This window comes from Equus przewalskii, chromosome 25 (genome assembly GCF_037783145.1).
Source record: "Equus przewalskii isolate Varuska chromosome 25, EquPr2, whole genome shotgun sequence".
Lineage (NCBI taxonomy): Eukaryota > Metazoa > Chordata > Mammalia > Perissodactyla > Equidae > Equus > Equus przewalskii.
In genome coordinates, this window is record NC_091855.1 from 34,567,174 (window position 1) to 34,594,933 (window position 27,760).

Here is a 27,760-nt window from a genome sequence, read left to right on the forward strand (position 1 = left end):
TAATGCCAGTGTTGCCAAGGACGTAGAACAAGAACTCTTAGGCACCACTGGTAAGAGTGAATTAGCACAACTGCTTTAGAAAACAATCTGCCATCATCTAATACAGTTTAAAGTACCCATCTATATCCCATCACTTCGCAATTCTAATTAACACATACCCGAAAGAAACTCTTACACACGTGCACCAGGAGACATAAACAAGGAGGTTCACAACCACATTTTTTGTACAGCAGATAATGGAAACGTCCATTATCAGTAAAATGAGGAAATAAATTATATATTCATGCAATGAATACAGCAGTGAAAATAATGAACTTTCTATACACAGTGACACACAGCAACATGGCTGAAACTCATAAAGATAAGAATATTCAGCAAAAAAAGCAAGTCTCAGAGAATTACTCAATTTACATACAGTTCAAAATTCCATTCATAGAGAGTTTAAAACTATGCGAAACCAAAGAATGTATTGTTGGGAGATGTAAATCTATGTAACAAAACCATACAGGAAAATAAGGGGATGACCAACATAAAATTCTGGAATAGTGGTTATCTGTGAGGTAGTAAGGAGAGCCAGAGGTGCAGAAGGGTGCAGAAGGAACTTCAAAGGACGACATATTATTTCTCATACTGGGTGGGGAATACGTGGGTATTCTTATATTTATATGTATTGTCTAAATATTATTTTGCAGCCACTCAATATTTAATAAAAATTTCAAGCTTTAAAGGAAATATGCCTTCACTTATTTGGAATAGTAACACTCCTGAATAGCATATTCACCACTAATGACAAGTAAATAAATTTTATTATTTTCCACGAGCTATTGCCAGTCTACTTACAACTTAGAAAAGTTTATCCTAAATCTAAAAGCAAGTCACTTTGGTGTCATATCTCTTCACGGGGGTTCGTTTTATTTACATCTTTTACATAATTTTTGTAGGTATGAAATATAGCATAGTAATAAAAAGAAAAATATTTTAAAGGATTACACCACCAAAGAGAAAGACTTAACGGGATAATATACATTGAAATGTGAAATAAAGTGCCCAATACACTTTGTTGAAAAGACAAAATTGTAAAGTTAAAATTGTAGGTTAATTTTTTTTTTCAGCGATCTCTAAAATACCCATCTGTGCTAAAAAATTTACATGTCCCCCATCTCACATGTGCTGTGTCTACTCTCAACTCTACGTCGCTGAGGGAAATCCTGAGCATCTCGTCCTGCCCCAGCAGAGGGTACAGAGCAGCCACTCAAACAATATCTAACAAATTAATTGTTCAGGAGATTATTTCCAAGACAAAGATTCTACAAGTAATTGTTTCATGAATAATAAAATTTATAAGAGAAAATTATTTCGACCAACCTGTAATGAAACTAATTTTCCTTCCAGATTTTCTGCCTTTTTCTTCCATTCAGCTACAAGTTGTTTGTGCTTTTCTAGCTCGGCAGAATACATAGCTTTTTCCTCTAAAGAGGAAAAGAAAGTTACATCAGTATTTTGCAATTGTGTGATAAAATCAGAACTTTAAACCACCTGAAATTTTAATAATTCAACAAAAATAGTTCAAATGTCTCAACAAGAAAATTATATAGGCCGTAGTGATCACGGTAACTGCAGTGAAAGTAATGAGGTCAGCTTCGCCTGCCTAAAGCCTTCTCCATCTCCTCCAGCTTGCAAACTCTGCCCTCCCTTCAGAACTCCACTCGCATATTTCCTCTTTGGCAAAGCTTTCTCTATGGCCTCGCACCATACTACCTTGAGCACATGTCCAGAAAGTATTTCTCTGTCTCCAGAAAAGTATTTCCACCAGGACTAGAAAATGTAGTTACCTCAAAGTAGAGATGAACAATTATGAACAATTAACCAACATTTCAAAGGATAGCAATTACTGATGAGTAACTCTTTCAAGTGGCTTGAACCTCTAACCAATCTCAAAACATGACCACCTTTGCTACGCGTGCGCCCCCTCTCCTTTGCATCCTCTCTTCACCACGTGATCACCCAGCCTACGTCACCCTTAAACTTTCCCAGCTCTCACCTCAACTGGTTATGCTATAACAGGAAAACAAAGTTTTGATGATTACTGTACACAGTTTATGTTCCCTAGTCTTAAGTGTTAAAGGAGTCTAAATTAACTTATTGATGCTGCCTAACCTTTCCCCATACAAGTGAGTAACCTTTCAAAGGTTTCCCCAGGCCTAATCTAAAATAGCACTCAAATAAGCCAAAATTCCCAATAACAAAGCAATTTTTCTCCACTGCGAGACTGCCCACCCCACTTACCTTGTTGGAAATGCTCTAGGACCATCTGCAGGTTGGAGAGTGAGAGCGCATACTGCTTTACCTGTTCCCGGGAGACCGAGAGCTGCCCGGCAGCCTCATCCCTTTGCTTGGAGACTGTATTCAACTGCTCCTGCAATGACTCTACCTGCAAACTGGCCTGATGGCTTCAGACAAAGAGAATACAAGTCAAACCGTTTCTATTTAGAGACTTCAACAAGATGGAATGCTGTCCCTACATTTCATTGCATTAAATGCAAGTGAGGTTTCAAAGTATTTAAGCACTTTAACAAGATGAAACCTCTTCCCTATGTTTTACCATTTTAATCATTGCTAAGTGTTCAGTTCAGTCGCATTAAGTACATTCACACTGTTTACTACCATCGCTGCCATCCCTCTCCAGAACTTTTCTAGTCTTCCCAAGCTGAACCCCACACCCATTAAACACTAACTCCCCCTTCCCCCAGCAACCTCCATTCTACTCTCTGTCTCTAGGAATTTGACCTTCCCCACATCTTAGTGCATTAAATTCAAGTTAGATTTCAAAGAACCTTGAAGAGTTCCTCTGATCTTTGTTCTCCTTGTTTTTTGTAACTCAATCATCCTTCCTGTGAAAGTGACTGAACAAATAGCAGTCACTGCAATGACAAAACTGGGCTAAAAAAGAAACATCAGCATAAGAAAAACTTACAAATAGCCTGGAACTTTCGTGTTTCCAGACTAAACCTCTAAGATGTACTTTATCATAAAATTGCAAGTTGTAAGGGACCTTGGAAGTCATTTTGTCTAGATTCCAACCCAACAAGCAACGGACTCTACGACACCTCCGTGCTTTTGACACTTGAAATCATGGTGAACTCACAACTTCGAAAGGCTATCCCACTGATTAACTGCTCTGATTACTAGTTAATTATCTTTTACTATCATCCTTTTTTCCTGCTTACATTAACTATTATAACCGCTACACCTACTCCAAATAATAAATCAGAGATCCCTCAGGGATTTATATAGCGCCTATGCAGGCTTATGTCACTGATGCACTTCCTTAATGTATACTGATTACACACAAAATACTGCAATAGCCTTTGCTGGGATTTTAATGTCCAGTTAAATTGTTACTCAAAAGCAACCCATTAAAGCCCATTAAGAGCAACTTACTTTGAAGAAACTTTACCCAACAGCACCCTCTTGTGGAAAGAGCAGTAAACTGATAATCAGGAGACAGCTCTGCCCTCAAATGTCCCTGGACTTGATTCAACTTTGCTGGTTAGCAAATCACTCAAAGGGTGATTGTAAGGATGAAATCAGCTGTGACGTCACTCAAAAAGTTAATAAATACCAGGTGTTACTATTGTTAAGCAAGGGCTCAAAACACCATAATCTGGTTTGTAGATTAGAGTTACTAATACAACAAATATTTACTGAACATCTATTAAACTATGTTTAAGAACATATGATGTGGTAAGGGTACAAAATAAATGGCATCATCCCATCCTCAGTAACCTTACACTTCACTAGGCGGGAGGAAGTGTAAGACAGTTCAACAATTATCTGTACCCTAAAGTAAAATATAAGCGCCCTATCAAAGACTAAAATGAAGTACTGTGCAGATTCAAAGGAAAAGTCTCACACCAGGGTTTGGTTTTGGATTTGAGGAATGGAATGCTAAAAAAAGCATTCTTTATGAAGGAAATGCTATTTGAAGGTGAGATTAATAGAAAAACTGTTAGGGATCAGGTCTACTCCTTTTTTTTCCTCCCTGTGGAAGATTTGCCCTGAGCTACTATCTGTTGCCAATCTTCCTCTTTTTGCTGAGGAAGTTTCACCCTAAGCTAACATCTGTGTCAATCTTCCCCTATTTTGTATGAGGACTGATGCCCCAGCATGGCCACCAACAAGTGGTGTAGGTCCACACCTGGGGACCGAACCCTGGCCAACAAAGTGGAGCGTGCCAAACTTAGCCACTATGCCACCATGGCTGGACCCAGGTCTACTCTTCAGGTAGAAGAAAGAATATGAAATGAAGAAGTAGAAGAAAAAGAAATAGGAAAATAGTAGCTCTATCTGAAGAACCGAGTAACACAGTTTGGCTGGATGTAGACGCTAGGGAGAAATAAGATTAAGGTGGTAGATAGCCAGGGACCAAATCACAAGAGTCTACCCTGGTTTTGAAAAAAGAAGTAACCAGATCACAGCTCTACTTAACAATGGTTATTCTGGCAATTATGAAGGGTAAGTGAAAGGGGGCAGAGACTGGAAACAATTTTAATCAAGGAAAATAAAGACCTGAAAATTGAAAGGAAAGATTATCAATTTTATAGGCTGAGGATGTTTTGGCATTTCTGCCAGTGTGAAACACATACACAAATGCTCACTCACTGCTTTAATTCTCATTTTAAACAAGTTTCCTTCTGCGTCTGAAGGCACAATAATACACCCTACAAAAGGAGAGGAGGAGCTACCCTCAGAAGTGTTGTCTCGGGGCTGGCCCCATGGCCAAGTGGTTAAGTTCACGCACTCTGCTTCAGTGGCCCAGGGTTTCACCGGTTCAAATCCTGGGTGCAGACATGGCACTGCTCATCAGGCCATGCTGAGGCGGCATCCCACATGCCACAACTAGAAGGACCCACAACTAAAAATATACAACTATGTACTGGGGGGATTTGGGGAGAAAAAGGAAAAATAAAATCTTAAAAAAAAAAAAGTGTTGTCTCCACTGGCCTATAACTTCTTTGCAAACAGAAATAATATCTTCTTTTATCTCTCTCAGCATCATACATTATAAAAAGATAAAAAGATAAACATATCACTAATGGAAATATAAATGGATATGATTTCTTTGGAAGATTATTTGGCAGTACATTTAAAAAGTTTTAGAAATGGCCTTTGAATTAGAACTTCCATTTCTCAAACTTTAAGCTAAGGAAATAATCAGTCATCAACACAAAAAATACCTATCTTGGGATATCATGACAGCACTCTTAGTATTTTGAAAAGCTGAACTACTCTAAATGTCCAATAATAAATGACTGAATTAAAGAAATTATGGCAAATCCAAATAATGGATACTATGTAGGCATAAAATGATACTGCAGAAACACATGGCTTAATGTGTTCTGGAAACCCCCCCCCCCTTTTATTTTTGGTGAGGAAGATTGGCCCTAAGTTAACATCTGTTGCCAATCTTCCTCTTTTTGCTTGAGGAAGATTGTTTCTGAGCTAACATCTGTGCCAATCTTCCTGTATTTTGTATGTGGGATGCCACCACAGCATGGCTTGATGAGCAGTGTGCAGATCTGCACCCGGGATCTGAACCTGCGAACCCCAGGGCTGCTGAAGTGAGCCCACGAACTTAACTACTATGCCACTGGGCCAGCCCCAAGAAAACTCATATTATTAAGTGATAGAAGCAGGTTACAAAATAGTATGAATAGTATGATCTCAATTGTGCTTTAAAAAATATATATAATATATACACAGGTGTGTACAAGCATACAAGGTACAACAAAAGACTATCTCTGCGTGGGTAAGACTGTGGCTTTATGTTCTTTTTGGTTTATGTGATTTTCGTGAAATGGAAAATGTTTTTGTAAAAAGAACAAAAACCCATTTTATTGAGAGAAATAAAATGTAAAGATACATAAGAAGGGACCTGGTCACTTCAAAGTTCAAATAAACCAAGAGTGAACTCACACTGACCTAGGTCTCCACCGTGCCGCCTCCTTTACTCTCTCCCTTTTACTATCCAGACCTTGTTCAGCCTTAGCGCATTTGATTCAAAATAAAATCATGCAAATTAAATTAGTTCTTTGGGAGCCTGACGAAGCTAAGTAAACCAGTGAGAATTTAAGTCTAAACTCCTAAAATGATGAGAAGCAATTATCTAGGGTAATGGTTAAGATGCAGAAGAACCTCGGTTTGCATACCAGATCTGGTTAAGAGTGGCAGACCCGACTGTGAAACACACACACACACACACACACACACACACACACTGTGTGCCTAGCTCATGAAGGTTACTAAACCTCTTTACGCTCAGCTTCTTAGTGTGTAAAATGGAGACAACGAATTCTGTGTGAATAAAACGAGGGAACATGAAAAATGCTTGAGTCTGCCACTTAAGAAGCGTTCAGTTAATGTTAATGCTAAAAAAATGAAAGAGTTACCTTGCACTTTCCATTGCATTAGAGGATGAAACTAGCTTTTCCTCCAACTGTGTGACTCTCTTTCTTAGTTTGGCCTCTCTATCTTCTGCAGCCAAAGCTTCACGGGTATAAGAATCTTCTGACTCTAAGAGATGGTTACGCAATCTTTCCAGCTCCTGGTTTAACCGTAGTTCTTTCTCCCGTAAATGCTGAACCTAGGCAGAGGATACTTCTTTATTTTTCTTTTGTAAAATGCTCCCTTCTCCCTGCCTACAAGCCACTTTGTTATCAAATCTCTTTCCCGTTACTGAATTGTATTAATTGTGTACTAATTCCTCACACTGCAAGATCTATTTATTCTAGGAAAAAAGTCTCCTGAAACCTTGACTGCTCATTTGCAAGGTTTACTTTGTAAGATCTCATTCCTTGTGGCTATAACGGAAAAAGGAATTATACAAAGTACTAGGCTTTTTGTGACATCAAATGAGTAAATCTCATTTTTTTTCATAATTCATGGGTGGGAAATTTTTCCTATATTCAAGACATGCCATGGTTTTCACTTTTCTCTTTCTTTTCTTAAAAAATTGAGGTATAATTTAGTTTCAGGTATCCAACATAATGATTAGATCAAGGTTTTCACTTTTGAAAACAAAATGCACTCTGGGAGATCAAAATTCTATGACAGCACATCAGAGGAAGATGAAGGAAAAAACCACCTAAGAGAGAAATTCATTCTAACTGATAATCTTTACAGTTTTCTTAGTTAACGGTTATTGAACCTAGCGTGTGAGTCACTGTTTCCTCAGCGGGAAAGCGTACCTCCTTCTGCACAGCGGTGTTCTCCATCTGCTTCTGCTTCAGGGCCAAGAGGACTTGGTCTCTCTCCTGCTGGAACATAACTGTCTTCTCCTGCATTGACTTAACTGCATTTAAAAGTTGATTTAACTCACCAGTCTTGCCCTTTTGGAAAGAAATAACTTTAGCTTTAAAGAAAAATATACTTAAAAAAAGACATTTCTTCATTTCATTTCTTCATATTAAATATAATATATACTATATATATATATTTTAAAGAAATTCAAATAGAGTGTGAACTTTAGTTAATAATAACGTATCAACATTAGTTTATCAGTTGTTACAAATGTACCACGGTAAAGTAAGATTTAAAAATAAAGGAAACTGGGTGTGAGGTATATGGGAACTCTCTGCTATCTTTATAACTTTTCTAATAATCTAAAACTATTCCTAAAGAAAAAGTTTATTAGAAATGTTTTTAAAAGAACTCAAAAGACACAATCTCTTCAGATTTACCCTACACAACAAACACTCCCAAATCACCGAGAAAATTTTGAGTGTGTACATGTGTGCGTGTGCGTGTGCGTGTCCATTCATCAGCATATGGAATAGTTGTCAGATCAAATTGCTGGCAGAGGAAAGAAAGGGAAGTCAATTCATATGCACAGCCCATTTTAAAAGGACATTTTGGCAACAATTTAACGAAAGCAACTCTGGAATGATATCTTGCTAGACAGCTGTGAAAACTGATTCCTGAATGCATTCCATATAATATATTAACGACAACAGAACAAAGATAACTCTTCATCGCAAAAGTAGGGCCATAAATGTAAGACAATAGCTGGAATTCTAAAAAGCACAAAAAAGCGTCAGGCTGTCTACAGCCAATTCTTTTCTCTGTTTAAATATGTATATCATATGAAGCTACAGTTTGGTATTATTTTAAATTTTCATGTAAATGTTCCATTTCTTTAAGAATATATACTGTGTCCCCCCAGGACAAATCATCAAAACCAAAACATGAAACCACTTGTTCCTTTTATCTCAATACCCCCTCCTGAATAGCGAGGGCATTATTTGCCAAACAGGTTTTTCAGTTAAAAAATTTTTCATATTACAGAGAAAGAACCCTTGAAAATTAAAGCTCTCCTCTTGAGAACATCCCTTTCTTCCTAAAAAAAGATGCTATTTATTACATTCAAAATATAATAAAGGTACCCTTCAACTATAGAGTGTACTGGAAGAAATTAATTCGTTTATGCTAATTACCCTCAAATACAATACTTCAGTATGACTTAACTTACAGAAGCTTCCTGAAAGACAGACGAGCCTTCAGTAAGCCTGCACACTCTACACCCAGAAATGTCGATGAGACAGAACTACACTGCGTAAGACGCTAAAACTACAAAAGGAAAGACTATATGAAAAGGAATACTTCATTGTTCTACGTTCCTCTATTACACTCTTTCAGCCCAAAGACGCTGCAGCCAATTTTGGTCAGCATGCAACAGAAAGCTCCTGCCCTCCAAGAGTCCTTGGCACACTCACTGCAGACTGGTCAAACACGAGGCTCAGAAGCCACACCTGAAAGGAGGCGGACACCTCAACACCATCAGCGGACCTACTTCATCAGATGGAAAGAAGGTGAAAATGAGGCATGACTTTTCCTATCAAGTGAAAACTATATCAACCATTCCCAAACTTTAATCTAAGACTCTCAGAAAACATAATTAGCAAAAGAAGTTATATCATCTTGTATGAGGTGCCTGGCAGCATGTAAATGCTCAAGAAGCACTTACTGAATATTCCACTGTTCTGCCTTATTCCTTTTCTAAATTTCTACCACGAAAAGTACAGAAATAGAGTAAAAAGGTGCTACCAAAAAAGCGCTACACAGCAACTATCATCATATGATGTACTAGGAGGTCTTCAGTACATTCTCACTAAAATCTACAATCAACTGCACGCAAAAATTTCAATATCTCAAAGAAAACAGTTTAGTGGTTACCAGGGGAAGCAGGGTGGAGGGTGGGCACAGGTGGTGAAGGGGAGCACTTATGTGGTGACAGACAAGAAATAACGTACAACTGAAATTTCGCAATGATGTAAATTATTATGAATCTCAATTAAAAAATAAATAATAGCCACAAAAAAAAAAAAATTTCAATATCTCAAGAACGACAGGCCAGCCCATGGCCTAGTGGTTAAGTTTGGTGTGCTCTGCTTTGGCAGCCTGGGTTCAGCTCCCAGGCAGGACCTACGCCACTCATCGGTGGCCATGCTATGGTGGCATCCCACATACAAAAACAGGAAGATTGGCAACAGATGTTAGTCCAGGGGGACTCTTCCTCAGCAAAAAACAAAACAAAACTACTGACACTTTAAATATAACTGCTATAACCCTCCATTTTATGGCTGAATAAACAAACCAGTAAGATCAAAACACACTGAAAGTTCACACCAGTGACAGAAGTGGGGTTAGAATATTTACTGAGCCTACCCTGTGAAAAGCACTACTCAAGGCTAACACTTTTCAAATACTGGGCTGTGACTGACTGATTCCTAAAAATCACTTTAATGGGTCCTCCAGCACTCTGTTTAATGGAGGATCACATGTAGTAAGAGAATTTTTGCTTCCTGAAACTTCTGTTTCAGTTTTACACACACACACGCGCGCACACAAGTGCTTACTGTGTCACAATGTGAAATGTATTTCTTCCTGCAGATCGTCAAAGACGCTAACATACATTTCACACAGCTTCCCTTCACATATAAGGATCTCTAAAACACTAATCACTACCACCAGCTACTGAACTAGGCCTAAAATGTGGTTAAACTGGAATAACTTCAGAACTCCCTCTGTACACATATTTTCTAAAGAAAAATACTGCTACTAAACTCTTTTTTCTACTTAATCTAGTAATAATCTAGTAATTAATTAACCTAATAATAAATTAATCTAGTAATCTAGTAATAAAATTAATCTAGTAATAAAATTAATCTAGTAATAAAAATATTTGGAAATATCAGTAATTTGGAAAATTTATTTAGAACGAATCACAGTATCTTGAAATAAATATTTCTACACAAATTCATATTCCTCTTCAAAGATAACATCAATAAACACACACACTAAAAAAGCTCCTCCACCCCAACTTCCCTCTAGAAAACTCCATGCAGAACATACCTGCTCTTTTTCTTTTAGCAGTTGCTCAAAAGCAAGCGCTTTCTCCTTCATTGAATGGCACTCAAACTCTTTTTCTCGCAGCATCATAGAAAACTTCATATTAGTCTCCTGTAGTGCCTGATACTCTGTTTCCTTTCCCCTGGATGTTTCTACTATTTTTTCGTTTTCCCCTTTTAGTTTGCAAATGTCCATTTCTAAAATTAATGTTCTCTCTTTCAGGTTTGTGACGGCCTGCCTCAACAGTTCATTTTCATTCACCTTATTAGTGAAATTTTCATTTAAAGAAAGTAACTGATCACTTTTGGCTTTGATCAAGAGGTCTTTTTCCTTAAGTGACTTTTGTAAAATATCCTGTTTCTCCTTTAGCTGCTTTATCTCTGAATCGGTTTGTTCATGTTCTTTTCTTCCTAGTTCTGATGTGGCGGCAATGGAATCAGACAATCTGTGATTATTTTCCTGAAGAGTTCTTATGGTTTCATCTTTCTCCCGGAGTGACTTTCTTAGCTCTTCTATCTCTTGTTTAGAAGACTCACTCAATGCGTCAGACTTACTTGTTCTAAGAGACTCTGCTGACTGGGAAGTAAGCAATGGTCCAGAATAGAGCTGAGGTGAAATAATATCAAGTTTTCCTAAGAGAAGATCTTTAGTATTGCAAAGCTGCCCTATGCTGTGCTGGACTTGTGCTAATTCCTGCCCAAAATTCTTGAGTTTGGTTTCATTCTGCTCATAACTCTGGATGAGGCCAGTATAGTCCACTTGTAACTTAGAGCTATTGTCGCTGTCAAGCACCACCTGTGCCTGCAGCTGGTGCAGCTCCTCCTGAAGCTGGGCTGACTCACGCTGCATGTTCTGTACCGTGGTCATCACCTGCTGTTTCCACTCTTCCATTTTCTTCACTTGTTGTTTTAATTTATCACGTTCCTGTAGGAGCTCCTCAAACTGATTGCTATTAACACCTCCAACCTCACTACCAGTGGTGGATGTTTGTAAAACTGTCAATAAGGTCTGACATTTCTGACTTAACGCATCTATTTCAATGTCTTTTTCTCGAATGATACGTGATAAATTCTGAATGGTTTCTCTAAACATATCTTGGCCACTACTCTCAAATCTAGTGGACAATTTTTTATTTTCATCCTGCAGCTTAATGAGGGCTGCTTCTTTGGCAGCAACTATGTCTATCATTTTGTGATATTCTGTTTTTAGATGGCTATTTTCCCTAGTCTTCTCACTCAAAACAGCCAGCACTTGTTCTCGTTCCATAGCATAGGCCTGCAGCTGCTGCTGAAGGTAAACTACATCCTGGGTGTAGGCAGCTGAAGACATTCTAGCGTGCAGAGCCTGTATCTCCAAATCTTTCTGCTGGATAATCTGAGTCAGTTTACCAACTTCATCTTTGGAGAGCTGATCAATCTGTTTAGTTAAAGATATATTCTTTTCATTTAGAAGTTTAATCTCCAATTCTCGTTCTTTTATTCCTTTTACTAATTTTTCAGTTTCAGCTTTTGATAAATCATGTTTTTCACTTCCGTTTTCTATATTAAGGCTCTGAACTTTTGTTTCTTGGAAAATATCAGAATTCTCTGTTTGAACGTCCTGTCTTTCTTCATGTAACTGGGTTTTGATTTGTTCAATTGTCTTGTGTAAGTTTTTAATTTCTTCATCTTTCTCTAACAAGAGCTGGGCGTGTGTGACATTCATTTGCTCATGTTGGTATTTAAACTCATCCATTTCCTCCTTCTGCTCCCGTAATGACTGAAGTAGTTGCACCTTGCTCTGGTTCTGATCTTCAATGATCTTTCGATGATGTTTGATTTCCTCTTCCAGACTGTCCTTTATTGTATTCAGCTGCGATACCTCCGACTCTAGCTCTGTGATACTGTCAAGGGTTTTAGGCTCAGCCGTAGGCGCAGCTCGACTCTGCTGTTCTCGGAGTCGTTCCAGTTCTTCCTTGAGATGATTGTTTTCTTCTTTCATGGATCCAAGATTTCTGTCTTTTTCTTCTATGGTTTGTCTTAAAATTTCATTTTTTCTTAAGGCCTGAGTATATTCATCTAATTCTTCCTGAAGCTCTGAATTTCTTTCTTGAAGTTTTTCAATAAAAATTTCCTTCTCATTTATAAGTTGTGTCAATTGCTTCTGCTCTTCTAAACTAGATGACCACATTTTCTTAGTTTCTTTATGATCAGTATCCATGTGCTCAATCTTCTCTTTGAGTTCTGCTATTTCAAAGTCTTTCTCTTGGTTAAGTTTAACTAAACGCTCCTGTTCCAGCTGTAAAGCAGAGGCGCTCAAATTCCGCGCAGCAGACAGTTCTTTGATGGTTTGCTCATACTTGTTTGCATCTTCCAACAGCCTCTTTTCAGCCCGACACAATTCGGCCTCTAACTGTCCTTTTTCCATTTTTAGAGCCTCCACAATAGTGTTTTTTTCCAGAGAAATCTGATTGTTACCAGCAATAGATTCTTCCAACTGATGTCTTACATCTTCACAAGCTAAAACCAGCTTTTCATTTTCCATTTTGAGATCAAAAGCAACTTTTTTAAAATTTTCATTGAGCTGTTCTATTTCTGAGAGATTTTGCTTTAAGCTTCTCACTTCAGCTTCCCTTTCTTGAAGTAAGTCATCCTTACAATTACTGTGAGAGTCCTGATTGTGAGACGGAGTTAACTCATCCCTGACTCTAGAAAGCTCCTCCTCCTTTTGTTTAATATGTTCCTTAAGTTCAAAGTTCTCTTTCTGGATGTTTAAATTATTTTTTTGTGATTTATTTAACTGATCTACTAAATCTTCTACTTTATCCTCAAGTTTCTGGTTGGTTAAATGCAAATCACTTAGGACCAGTTCATTTTGAATTAACTTTTCTTTCTGCACATTGAACTCTTTAGTAATGTTCATTTTATCATCTTCAAGTTGATGAACTCTCTTTATTTCATCATTTAGATCTTTTTTCAGTTTACTGATGATGCTATCTCCCTCAGTTTGTTGTTTTGATAGCTGATCTTTTATCAAAATCATGTGCTGAAAGAAAAATTAATTTGCATGGTAACTTCAGAACGTTCTCTCATTTTTAGTACCTAAAGAAAATTTTATAGAATGTCATACAGAACAGGAGAATAATCTTAGATATTTCTAATCATTCTTAAAACAAAATTTTAATCCCAACAACATTATTTACTAACATCTTACAGCAAATTTATTTAGCATTTTAGAGACTACAATCTTAAACCAAAGAAGGTAATTGATACCTGTTGTTTATTTTCAACTTTTAAACACCGGAGCAGAAGTCAACAAACTACAGCAGACGGGCTAAATCAGGCCTGCCACCCGTTTTTGTAAATAAAGTTTTATTGGAACAGAGCCATGCTTACTTGTTTATGTATCAAAACCGCAGAGTTGAATAGTTGCAACTGAGACTACAGGGCCTGCAAAGCTAAAAATATTTACTATCTAACACTTTACAGAAAAAGTTTGTCAATTTCCATGACTATGGAGCACACTGAACTAAAATATTAATTAAATCACACCAATCACTTTGCCTTGTTAATCCAGTGTTCAGTCTGCCGAGTAGAATGCATTGCCAAGCTGTCTTTATATGGTGTTACCTTTGTAGCTTCTTGGTTCTGTTTGTCCAATTCTTCTAACTCAGCGACCAGTATTTCCTTTTCAGTAATACTCTGATTGAGTTCTTGTTCTTTTGCCTCTAAATTAAGTCTTAAATCACGTAATTCTGAATCCAAATCCATATTTCTTGTAGTTGTACTTTTAATTACTTCATATTCATTGTTCAATTTAGAAAGTGATATTTGAAGTTCTTCCTTAAAAGATAAAAGGGAAAAAAACAACACATATTGTCAACTGGAAGAAGAGACACCAAAAGATGAAAAACATATATATAAACAAAACTTGGGAATCTATTTTTAGATTCTCTGCGTTGGAAATATTATTGAATAATACCCCAGCAATGATACACAAAATTCAACAAACCACAGCCTTCATTCATGTGCAATTTTATTTGCAGCTTCAAGAAAAACATTTCTATAACCCTAGTCAAGATGGAACGATGGTAAATTCATCTTCTGGCTCCAACTTCTTTATACAAAAGCTTTCCCATTTGAGAGCCTTCCCCATCCCACTCCCACTGCTGCTTCCATTCGGTCTCCCCCTTCCCTCCCACTACACTCGTACTATTCAAAATGTCCCAAGTCTTCCGGCTCTCTTCACTTCCATTCCCTAACATCTAGTCACCAGGAGTCACAGACAAAAAGGTAAAGAATTAACACTCATTCACTCTAAAGTTTGTCCTCTCTAATTAGAAAATAAAAGGCTTCTTGTCCCTCATTAAGGAATTACTCTTATTATTGGCTTCCATCAGAACACGAAAGCTTTTCTTGACCCAAAAAAGTACTCTCCTTCTGGGGCCAGCCCGATGGCACAACGGTTAAGTGCACACATTCTGCTTCAGCGGCCCTGGGTTCACCAGTTCGGATCCCGGGTGCGGACATGGCACCGCTTGGCAAGCCATGCTGTGGTAGGTGTCCCACATATAAAGTAGAGGAAGATGAGCACGGATGTTAGCTCAGGGCCAGTCTTCCTCAGCAAAAAGAGGAGGATTGGTGGCAGATATTAGCTCAGACCTAATCTTCCTCAAAAAAAAAAAAAAGCACCCTCCTTCCATCCTTTACCTTCTAACCTGAGCCTAGACTAGGTTCACCTCTCTCAAAACTAACGTTCCTAAAGATCTATCTAAAATATGATTTTTAAAATATATTTTATGTTCTGGTCTATTGGTACTTAATGCTTTTCCTCCAAAACCCCAGAAGTAGGGCAGTTCTCTATGCTTCAACATTATTTCAAATTCTGATTATGTTTGTGATAAACTCCCAACCGCTGTAAAGCCTTCTTTCATTGACAGAGATTTTTAAAAATCAAACTTCTATGGAATCTACTTTATTAAAGTAAATAAGAATATAAAATTTCTACAAATAGTCTAATATATACTGTACAAAAGAGACCAATGAACACTATATTGGAACATCTGCCTCAGATTCGCATTCTTCTTCCAACTCAAGATTACTCTGAACTACAATTACAAGATGGAAATAGCATTCTCTTCTGGGTTTCTCAAGTTATCTGTTGAATTAGGAGAACCACGAGCATTTTTATCAGGATCTTAAGAACACACACAACCTTCCAGATCCTTTTGGCATTCTTAAGCAACACGCAGATCCACAGCAGACACAACTCAAGGAAGAGTTACGATGGATTACTTTAACACCAAAAGAAAAGAGAAACAGCTATGGGGAAGAGCTACAGAACCCACAATATCATGAGAAGGTACAGATCCTATCAGATATGTGCAGAGATCTACAAACTACAAAGTATACCTAGGCCAGTTAGAGAGGAACAAGCAAAGGAGAAGAACACACTGGGAGCAGAGAAGAACAGAGAAAAATATATAATATAGTGATACAAAAATGACTGAGAGACACGATTGGCTTTCAGTGGGTAGAAAGAGTGAGGGCAAGGATCCTACAATGCACAGGACAGTGTACACAACTAAGAATTTTCCCACCTAAATGCCAATCGCAACCCTTTAAGAAACATTGCTTATAAACTAATGTGGAAGGACGCTGAAAATATAACACGCAGGTATGTATACTACGCTAACATTTGTACTTTTTAAGAAGCTACTTACATAATAATCATACATGGATAAATATAGTCTGGAAGGATATATAAGAAACTGGTAAGAAAGACTGCCTCTGGGAAAGAGGCCAATCAACAGAGGTGTGAAGGACACTCCACTTGTACTGTCTGAAATTTTTCAGCATGTATTACTGGATGTACACACCAGTATATGTTACTTTTAAAAACTGAAGATTTTAAAGTAAGTTGAGATACTGGCCTGTAACTTCATAATACCAGCTTACAACTATCCTATATTTAAGCACCTGCCTCAGCCAATGAATTACTCCCAAGTGGTACAAACATAAAAATACCTCTCCCCATATTCAACACTGCATTACAGAATCTTACTCCATCCTTGCTATCAAGATACACAAAACAGACCCTACTTCTACCGCTAAGAATGTCCCTATTTTACCTCTCACCACTAAGAAATTCCTATCCACCACATTAGACACATTCTGGAGCATATAACAGTACGTACAATTACTATAGTTTGCCACTCCAAACTTGTGAGCCACCTGTGTATGTTGCTACTGTCAGGACTTCATCTGAAACCATAACAGCCTTTACCATCTTTTCTGCTCGTATCTGTGGGCCTACCGGCTTATCTCTGAATATAAGCTCTGGTCAGCCTCTCACACTATGAACCTTGCCCAAGTACTCCAACCTGGCCTAACAAGCATCAATGAGATCACCTTTATCTTCAGGACTCTCAAGAACTAAACACTCCATTTTGATATAAACTGGCCCTTAGCCGTGATCTACAACATATACACCATTTTAATTCTTCCCCCATTTTTATTGCACCCACCTTTTCTTGACTCAATAATGAATTCTCTTTTTCTAAAACTTGGACATGCATTTTAAGTTTCTGATTGTCTTCAGTGAGACTGTTATCCTATAAAAATGTTAAAACAGTGTTTTCAGATAATAAGAAATTTCAAGTTTACAAAAAAGCAAGCAAGCTACACAACTGTGCATTTTCTTTAGTGATACATAAAATTTATAAGCATGCAACACTGACCCATCTAAAGGCAGTCACTCATTTTATAGACATTCTTATAGAGGATTTATTACATTTGAAAAAATATGTAAATACACTTATAAAATATCCTGTAGTCATCAGAAATAGAAACTACTCTCTGAATTCCTTAAGGGCAATCAAAATGCATCCCTCACTTCGGTAGCAGATCTGCTTCCACTGTCTCTGCATACATTTGTCAAATTAATTTTCAAAGAATTATACCTGCATTTTTCAATTATCCAACTTTTCAAATTATGTCATTTTATGATGCAAAAAGTTTCTATTATTAATCAGCAAACACACAATTACTAAGATGAAAGTTCCTAGGATAAGTTCAAATGAATTTGTAAAAAACATAAAATAAGCAACTATAATAATCAAAATACTTTTTCTTGGTAAACCAATGCCAAAAGCTTTCTCTCTTAAAATGAGTTTACCTGGTTTAAATTACTTAGTCTCATTATTTCATTTTCAGCATCTGTAAAAACAACAATAAATGTGACATTAAAATTCTTTAAAGTAACTTAATAATTACCTTCTATATTAAACTCAGAAATGAAACCCAATTAAAATAAAGTGTATTCATAAGCACAAGTGGCAAGTCCTAACAGTTTTCAGTGAAATGTATTTTTGTTATTTTATATTTCTATTTTGAGTATACCAAAGAAATCAAAATATAAATGCCAGTTGGAAACTATGTTAAAATCCAATTCTATGGCATAGCATAAGAAAGAATTATAATTGCATTCTAGATGAGTCGTAAGTTATTGCCTTAATAAAAACATTAACAACATGTTTCAAAATGAGTTGTTTAGTTCATGAAGCAGGAAACAGTCAAAGGACTGAGATTGGGGGAAAAAACTTAAAAACAAGAATGTACATTTACACCACAACACTACAATAACCTCTCAATTATCTAAAGTGAGTTAAACACGACTACTGGTAAAAAGGCAGTTAAATCTGGTATTATGGATAGACTCAGAAATACAAGTGGTTCTAGAAGAACACAAAGACAGAATACCATGAATTCAGCTGAAGGAAGTAATTCACTGTTCATTCAGGTAATATTAAGCATTTACTATGAGGTCAGTTGCTAGACAATAAGATGGAAAAACTTAGTCCTTGCTTGCTCTCAAGGAGCTCACAATTCAGAGAAGACAAACTAGTAAACACAGGACTACAGTCCAGTGCAATACAGGGAGCACAAGGTGCTGCTAAAGCAAAAAGGGCCAACACCTAATGCAGACTGGGTGGGGGGCAATGGGGCGAGGGAAGCCGCAGCACTGGGTACCGCCCAGTGGATACAACACCTGCACTGAATCTTAATACATTAAGTTAGCAGAAAGAAACACAGAGACACTCCACACAGAGAAAGCAGCCAGTACTAAGGCGACAGAGCTGAGACAACACTGATGACCTAAGGAGCTACAGAGAAAGTTCAATATGGCTAAAGCTTAGGTTAGGAGAAAGGGAAGAGCTGAAACTAAAGAAGTAGGCAGGGACCAGATCATGAAAGACAGTGTATGTCCAACTAGGAGGTGCAGACTTTATGCTGAAGCTCACAGGGAGCTGCTACAAAGTATTAAAAACAGGGGAGTAACCTGCTTTGCATTTCTGAAAAGTCATTCTGGCTGCAGAAAGAAAAAAAAATTGATTGAAGGAGGAATCATGGACACCAGGGGTAACAACAGCTAATGCTTTTATAATGCTCACAATGGGCTAGACATTGCTCTAAAGAGAACTTTGCGGCTAGTAACTCATAAAATCCTCATTACTACTACTACAACTCTGAAGAAGATGGCATTATTATCCCAACCATATAGATGAAAAGACCAAAGCACAGAGATGTTCACTAACTTGCCCAAGGTCAGCTGGTTAGCCATGAAGCTAGATTCTAACCCAGTCATGGTCTTAACCACCATGCTATTCTGCTCCATTAGGACACTGCTATAGTTAACAGGCAAAAGGAAACTCTGATTGGCTGAAGTTACTCAGCGGCAGTGGAGATGGAAGAAAGGGAAGGACGAGAGCAGGAGGTTTGCTTTCAAAGCAAAGAAACTCGTACAGATCACCCAATACGTTAAATAAAGAAATTTATTTGGAAAAGAGCAGAACTACTTTGATTGAAGTCCAATGAGAAAGAAGTCCAGAAGCCCACTGCACAGCATTCCCTTTGCCTTCATAGCAGCTTCCAGGACTGATGCACCTGCGAGAAACACCTAGAGCTCCTCTGGGGTACAATCCTGAAATATCACCAAATCAGAGAGAAGCTAAGGACATGGAATCTACAGGGATTCAAATTTCCTGTTTTGGGAGACTGGGAAACGCCACCAATCACCAAGGTAGGGAAAAGAGGAGGGGGAGGCGGCCACAGTGACATGACTTTGACCCTAACTTTAATTTGAATTTATAGAGTTAACCATTCAGGTCAGGAGCTCATGATAAACAACTAGGTGAGGAATACAGATGTGGGGGAGTCACCAGTACACAAGGACTAGAAACTTTCAAAGCAGGAATGAACAAGTTCATAAAGTCAGAGTTTATATAATGAGAATAGAACAAAGTACAAAATAAAATGCATCTTGAAAAGTTTCCATTATGTTTTTCTGGCATGAATGAATAGTGGTGTTTGGCCTATTTCACTTAATACTTATTTTTTATAACACACAACATTGGTATGGTAAGTAAATACCATCTTGAGAATGGAAAATGGTGGAAGACCTATGGCTCTTACCATTGTCAGGTCTGCTTACACACAAAACCTCATTTCGAAAGGTAATACAGAATTTCAAAGACAGTAGGCTGCAGGGTCTGGGCCCTCAGGAGTGACAGGAAGTATCTGGTCTGTATAGATTAACAGAAACAGACTCATACCTCCTCTCCCAACAAACGTCTACACAATCATTTCTCAGAAGTCTACATGGCCCCCTAAATCAATGAGTTTCATGTAAATACTTAAAGGATGAGGAAGGGAGGTTGAGAGACACCTAGCCAATAGTTACACCCTTTTTAGCAGAAAATTCTTATTTGTGATCTATTAATTATAGGACTGAATCCAAAACAAACAGTTCTACTCAAATCCACAGGGTGATTTCCATAATACTCCATTTCCATGAAGTACTCAGTTATTCAAGTGTTTGTCTCTAAAAACAACTAGTATGCAATGAAACACCAATTAGAAGTTCCAAACATCATATACCAGACAGTGCTTGTTGCAGTCTGAACACTTGTTCTTCCACTGATGTACTCTGTGGAAGAATTGTTTTCTCCTCTGTCACAGTATCACCATGCTTCATAGCATAAGGCTGCAATTTACTACATTCCAGTTTCAAGCTTTCACATTCTTCCATCATTTGTCTGTTTTCCACACTTAGTCGTTCTTTTTCCTTCCTCAAAACATCTCTGTCATTTTCTGCAGAAGACAATTTTTTACTTATGTCTTCTATTTTATCCTCAAGTTCTTCAATTTTTTTTGTAGACTCTACTTTTTCAGTTTGTAGAACTTGAATAATTTTTTGCATCTCATGGATTTTAGAGTGATCAGTTACTGCAACTCCTGAGCCACCTGGAACATAAACATAAAATCAAGGACCTCAAATGTCAAGTACCAAGAGATAAATAGCTTGCTATACACAACTAAGAGATTAGAACTTGAAAGGCTTGAAAAGGAAAGTACAAACAATGAGGTAACACTATGGTCCTATTAGAATGGCCAAAATCTGGAACACTAACACCACCAAATGCTGGTGAGGATCTGGAGCAACAGGAATGCTCATTCACTGCTGGAGGAAACGCAAAATGGTACAGCCACTTTGGAAGACAGTTTAGTGATTTCTCACAAAACTAAATATACTCTTATATGATCCAGCAATCGTACTTCTTGGTATTTACCCAAAGGAGCTGAAAACTTACAGCTACACAGAAACCCGAACAAGGAAGTTTACAGCAGCTTTATTCATAATTGCCAAAACTTGGAAGCAACCAAGATGTCCTTCAACAGGTAAGTGAATAAACTGTGGTACATCCAGACAATGGAATATTATTCAGTGATAAAAAGAAATGAGCTATCAAGCCATGAAAAGCATGGAGGAAACTTAAACGCATTTTGCTAAGTGAAAGAAGCCAATCTGAAAAGGCTACATACTCCATGATTCCAACTGTATGACAATTCTGGAAAAGGCAAAACTACGCAGACAATAAAAAGATCAGTGGTTGTGGGGATGGTAGATGGAGGACAGAGGATTTTTAGGGCAGTGAAAATACTCTGTATGATATGATGATGATGGATACGTGTCAGTATATGTTTGTCCAAATCCATAGAATGTACCACACCAAGAGTGAACCCTAGTAACCTATGGACTTTGGGTGATAATGATGTATCAATGTAAGCTCATCCTTGGTAAAAAATGTACCATTCTGATGAGTGATATTGATATGGGGGGAGGCCACGCATGAGGGGGATTAGGGGGTATAAAGGAAATCTCTGTATCTCCTTCTCAATTTTGTTGCAAATAAAGTTTAAAAATTGTTTTTAAAAAGCTTAATTATTACAATAAAGCATTTTAAAATAAATAGTTAAGGAAAGCTATTATTTGAATAGAATATGTTTTAGTATTTAGCCTATGTATCTGAGTTTGAAACAAAGTGAAAATACACCAAACAATGCAAAGAAATCTCTGTATTATAACTATTTACCACAAAGGCAAAAAGACCTTTCCATCTTTGCAGAATATTGACAATAGCGATGCCATTGCAAATTTCTGGCAGATGAGCAGAACTAATCATTTATTCTTTAGAAGTCAGTCCAAGTTTATATCAGTGTTCTAGTCTTATAGTGCGAGGTTTGCCATTTAATTATGTCATCTAATATGCTAAATTAATGAAATTAATAACCTTGTTCTAACAGATTTTCCAGTTCCTCAATTCGTTCTTCATAGTCAGTTAATTCTTCTCGATGCCGACGAGTTATTTCTGTCAATTTCTGTTGATGTGCATTCTGCAATACTGACATTTCATGTTGATGGTCATCAATTTCCTGACTTCGGTTCTGCTTAAGTTCCTTAAAAAAAAGAACAAAGTTAACCACATGTATAATCAATGAATTTACCTAAGCTATTTCACTGTTGTCCAAAAGTCCGTTATTATTAAAATAATTCTCTGAACATGCTAAGGCTGAAAAGAACTTAAACACAGGCCCCAAATGTGGACAATTGTGAAAGACTCCACCTTTTCCTTTCTTGGGCTTTCAAAACAGTTTTTCTACTTTTAATGATGGAACACCAAGAAGAAAAAACTGAAACAAAAAGCAAGCAAAAATATCTTTTTCCTTAGTATGTGTGACCATGAACTCCTGCTAACAAAATATTCCAACAACATCAGTGTCAGCCTCGGGCCCATCTGGACCTGTTGTTCTATTACCCCTACCCTCCCGCTCAGCCTTTCCTTCGACCAGTCTCGATGGGACCTCAGACTGTCAACCAAGCTGCCTTGTACCCAAGTTGAGACCACTACTCTCTCTCCTAGGAACCTGGATCTTGAGCTGAGTCTCTCAAAGAGGGAACCTGGATGGACCAGGAGCATTTGATAGCTGCACCCTGAAGAGTCTGTCCACTGTGCCCCACTGCCCAGATCCGTGACGCTGTTCCCTTTCCTGTCGTTCCCAAGGTCAAAATGCTCAACTCTCCCTTCAATTCTGGAAAGACTACCCTGGGTCCTTCCAGTAAGATGCTTTTTGTCGCTTGTAACCAAGAATCCTAACCTACAATTAGCTTCTATTTCCTGAGATGACAAGTGAAGTTACTCTTTCATCCGATGCACTTACTTTTTTGTCAGCACTTGACAAGGAGCTTTATATTTAAATCTCTACAACAATCCTATGGGAGGTATCATGATGATACCTACTTTTCTGATGACAAAATGGAAGCTTGTAAAGGTTAAGTAACCTTCCCAAAGTAGAACAGCTGGTAAACAGCAGAGCCAGGATTCAGACACAAGACTGACTTGGGAACCCACCCACCCTAGTACTACAATAATAATAAAATCCAAAACTAGACATTCGGTACCTGACAATAATTTACACACCAAACTAGCGAAATTCCACCAGCAAGGGAAAATAACAATTTACAAAGAATAATATTAGCATTTTATTTTGTTAACCTTTAACCCTAAACCTTGAAACTTCAGCAACCTTGGAATTTTGTTTTAATAAAGTTCGTTTTTAGGCAGGCCCAGTGGCATAACGGTTAAGTTTGCATGCTCTGCTTTGGCAGACTGGGGTTTGCCAGTTCAGATCCCAGGCAAGGACCTACACGCTGCTCATCAAGCCATGCTGTGGAGGCATCCCACATACAAAAATGGAGGAGGACTAGCACAGCTGTTAGCTCAGGGTGAATCTTCCTCAAGCAATAAGAGGAAGATTGGCAACAGATATTACCTCAGGGCCAATCTTCCTCAACAAAAATAAATAAAGACTGTTTTACAAGATACAATAGAAAATGGAGACTAATGAAATATAAACTACCTAATAAATAAAAATTCAAAACCAAATGATTTTGGAAAGACATTTCTATGTACTTTACTTGGCATAAAGAACAAAGATACAAAATGATAAAAAGAAACAAACATCATAATCTATATAATGACTTTTATAACAGAGCCTCTTGCTAATTTAGGCTTATACTTTCAATAAGCAAATTTTAGATGTCTAACAGCCACTGTTCCAACAATCTGCCTTACCTTAATGATATTCTGCAGTTTGCAGATTTCATCTTGATCAGAGCTATTTGATCCTTGTGCTTTAGAAGTCTAGACCAGAAAAAGAGAATGAGAAAACATTTTGATTTTCTCATAAAACAGAAAGTCAAAAACTAACTTTATTAAAAGATACTTTTCAAAAAAGGGGCATTTCCCAGACAAATTCTGCTTAAAGAATGCCAAGTACCTTTTAAAGAACCTCGTCTAATAGTGAGTAACACATAATAACTAAGAGATACCATTCAAGAGTTTGTTAACTGATTGGGGAGACAACACTTTCATAAGGTAAGAAGGAAAATATCATTGAATATTTTACTTAGCTTAACAAAATGTAAATTTGATGATAATCAAGCGGCTTCCTAAAAGATAATTTCTAAAATGGAATGTTACCCAATATTAACGCTAATAATAACCCAGTAAAAATCTTTTTTAAATGATTTTACCCAGAAGATCTCTATCCCAATATAGAATAACCTTTGGTTTGACAAGTAAATAAAAGAACTTCTGGATTCTTCTCCTCTCATTCAAAGCTGTATATTGCTCATTCATCTTTATTAACATTTACTATACAGTGTGTTTTGCTGTTAGTGTCACCGAGTAGATTCCAACTCCTAGCCACTCTGTGGACAGCAGAGTGGAATCCTGCCCGGTCTTTTTGCACCATCCTCCCACCTTCCAGCCCATCTCAGACAATGCTCTGCTGCCATGCATAGGGTTTTCATGGCCAATTTTTTCAGAAGTGGGCGGCCAGGTCCTTTTTCCTAATCTATCTTAGTGTGGAAGCTTCACTGAAACTTGTCCACCCCAGGTGACCCTGCTGGTATTTGAAATACCAGTAGCATAGTTTTCAGCATCACAGCAACACAAAGCCGCCACAGTGTGACAACTGACAGACAGGTGGTGTGCTTCCCTGAGTGGGAAAGGAACCCGGGCCGTGGCTGTGAGAACAGTGAATCTTAACCACTAGACCACCAGGGCTGGCCATACAACGCGTTAAGGAACCAAAAGCTGCTCTCTGGATGAAAGAAGGAACACAGTATAATGGAGAGAACACAGGATTTGGAGCTGAAAGACATGTGTTTCAATCACAACTTAATCACTGGGACAATGAGTACATTACCTAAATTTTTATTTCACTTACCTGCAAAATAGAGGTAACAAATACCACACATAGTCATTAAGGATCATATAATATATAGTATGATAGTATATATGGAAACATCAAGTATAGTACAAATATTAATTTTCATTATGCCTTGCTAGAAAATTAAGTCCCCTGAAAGGTCCTAATCATGTCTTTTTCATCTTTATATGCCAGTACAGGTCTGTCATATAGTGGGCATTCAAGACACGCTGAAGTAAAACCAACCAAAAGTCCATCTCTTCTCTATGAACTCTTACCCTAAGTAATGTTTCTTGAAATGAGTTCCTCAGGTTATCACAAGCACCTGGGGTATTTACCTGTTTGAATGCAGTTTCCAACACCCTGAAATAGGCTACACAATCCTAACCCCTGCAGGGAGGACAGGGAATTCAGTTACCAAGTACCCAAAGTCATTCTCACACATACAGAGCTTAGGAACTACTACTTTTTAGAGAGAAGATGAACACACACAGCATCCTCTCCAAGGTTTACACAGGGTATTGGGAATGTCTAGCAACTTGAGAAGCAAGGAAGTCATTTTAATTGGGAGCATTTCTCCCTCACCTTAGACTACAGTGACAAAAACAGAAAATAATCCCCTCACTTATATATTTTATTTTTCTCTACACTGATGAAATTAAATCCAAATGAACAATGTTCCGGTTTATTCTGGGTCTCATGTCTATTGACAACCTCAATAGTATAGAAAATCTCATCTGTATGACAAAAAAGTGCTCCCTGGAGGAAAGTTTACAGCCCAAGATAGCAAGGGTTTAATTTCTAATGCACGAGAAACAACACAAAATACTTTAACATATTTTACAACACTATCAGATTTTCATTTTGCACATAACTAATGCAAACAGGAACCTCAAACATCATCTACGCACACAGTGTCCAATCTGGTTCCTTGGAGCCCCAGCTTCCAACCAAGCAGCCTCAAGGACTCCAGGGGGAAAGGCACCGGTTAAACCACAGCAACTCCAGTTCCACTTTCTTTAAGCCCTGGCCTTATAACTTTTTATTTTAAACACGGTTCTGCTGAAACGTGGTTCTGCTGCTTTAAATTTTTTTGAAAATTTCTTCCAAATATTATACAGAAGGGGAAACTGAGGCTGACAGAAAGATAACCTGACTAAAATCACTGAGAAAGTCACTGGCAGCAGAATTTGAATGCAGGTTTTCCATTTCCCAGTCCAGGGTTCTTTGCAATACCAAAGCTCCACACGGACCAGTATTCTTACTCACTCATAGTTTTCAAAGTCGGGAAAATTTTACCTACCTGAGCAATATGCCTCCAATGGCCAACTTCAGACTCAAGTCTTGAAACTTCATTTGATAATCTGTTTATTTCTTGTTGCGATGAAATTATGTCACCAAAGTCCATGTCATCGTCGTGGAAAGCTGAAGCATGGTGGCTGACACCATAGCCAAATGAAGACGACGCAGTGGTTGCTGGTACGCTGCCAGCTCCCGAACTCACTGACTGCGCGGCTGACTGCAGCTTCAGCAGCTGGTCCTGTAGCGCAATCTGTCTGGCTTTAAGATGGCTGATTTCCACCTATATATTTACAACCCTCATTTTAGAGAAGGTATTTTAAAATCATCACATTGATCTTTTTATAGATTCATAACGTTAAACGTTCTAATAATTTGTTTAAGATTATCCAATGATGGTACTCTATCAACTGAATCCAAGCCTTCTATGACATCTCGACCATAACATTTTTATTTAAAAAACAAACAAGGTTAATGTTTCTAATAGTATGAAGATCAGAATTTCACTTATGTGTTAACTAAAGCAACGAATTTCTCAAACATAGGTTTACTATCTTCTACATCTCAGGTAGTACAGGCAATTTCTTAGGGTTCTGTTTGTGATTATCCAAGCTCAAATGATGAGAAAATGAAAGCTGCGTCAGTCTATGCATCGGAAAGTTTCCTTAAAATATCTGTTGGAAGAGTCTTACCTAACCAATTATTGCTAAATTTAGCCTTAAAATGCACCATGAATCAGGAGTAACTTTGTACTGGTCTGCACAACACAGCTGGAAGGACACTTTGATTTATTAATCCAATCTTCTCAGATAAGATAACACAGTGAGCCCATGTTTATTAGCCCATGAGTCTTGAAAGGAAATCACAACACACTTAAAGAGGCTTTGGCATTAGCCTTGGCAGAGCGGCCAGTGAAAATCGGCTCTGCTCAGGGACAGAACAGTATAAAAATTCAGAAACCCTGAGCAAAGTTTTAACTGAAGGCTGACAATACCAAGTCATTGTCCAAAAGAGGTTATGAACACAGGACTTAACATAATGCCACATCCATTCTGAGTGAGAGATTACTCAAAACATAAAAGTGAGTAAGCTAGAGAGCTGAAAAAAGCTTTCTGTAAAACACTCAAACTAGTCCAGAAGACATGCTGCCACAACTGAGGAAAACCTGATACTGAGGAGATAGCCAACAAGTAAGTATATCTACATGTGTGACATCAAGCAATTAGACAAACAAAAACCAAACGCAACTATGTCAAATGTCATAACAAACAGGTTTTTCGTATCAGAGGCCCTTCTCTAACGGAGATTTCTGGTAGTGTACAAGTTTCATTCATTTCCCATAAATGACATGAGGCAGACTGCATCTTTGGGGAATATGAACGTCACAATGAGGGCAGCAAACAGGTTCAGAAAATAGCAGATCTAAAGAATATTCATGTGCGCCGGCCCAGTGGTACAGT

General features: G+C 37.7%; 1 protein-coding gene across 4 annotated transcripts in view; it reads right to left on the bottom strand.

Annotated features, from left to right (window-relative positions):
• TRIP11 (thyroid hormone receptor interactor 11) overlaps window positions 1-27,760 on the bottom strand; it is a 64,354-nt gene that overhangs the window by 21,574 nt on the left and 15,020 nt on the right. For all 4 annotated transcript variants that reach the window (XR_011533102.1, XM_008530197.2, XM_008530196.2 and 1 more), the window contains 12 exons: window positions 26,305-26,583; window positions 23,861-23,929; window positions 22,019-22,184; window positions 20,325-20,690; window positions 17,563-17,603; window positions 16,913-16,999; window positions 14,016-14,228; window positions 10,411-13,431; window positions 7,248-7,388; window positions 6,450-6,643; window positions 2,287-2,450; window positions 1,366-1,469 (listed from right to left, as the gene is read on the bottom strand). Coding sequence is in view for 3 of the 4 variants with exons in the window: in XM_008530197.2 (XP_008528419.1) it covers window positions 1,366-1,469; window positions 2,287-2,450; window positions 6,450-6,643; window positions 7,248-7,388; window positions 10,411-13,431; window positions 14,016-14,228; window positions 16,913-16,999; window positions 17,563-17,603; window positions 20,325-20,690; window positions 22,019-22,184; window positions 23,861-23,929; window positions 26,305-26,583 (4,845 nt within the window). In the remaining variant the exon portion in view is untranslated. The remainder of the gene's footprint in view (window positions 1-1,365; window positions 1,470-2,286; window positions 2,451-6,449; window positions 6,644-7,247; window positions 7,389-10,410; window positions 13,432-14,015; window positions 14,229-16,912; window positions 17,000-17,562; window positions 17,604-20,324; window positions 20,691-22,018; window positions 22,185-23,860; window positions 23,930-26,304; window positions 26,584-27,760) is intronic.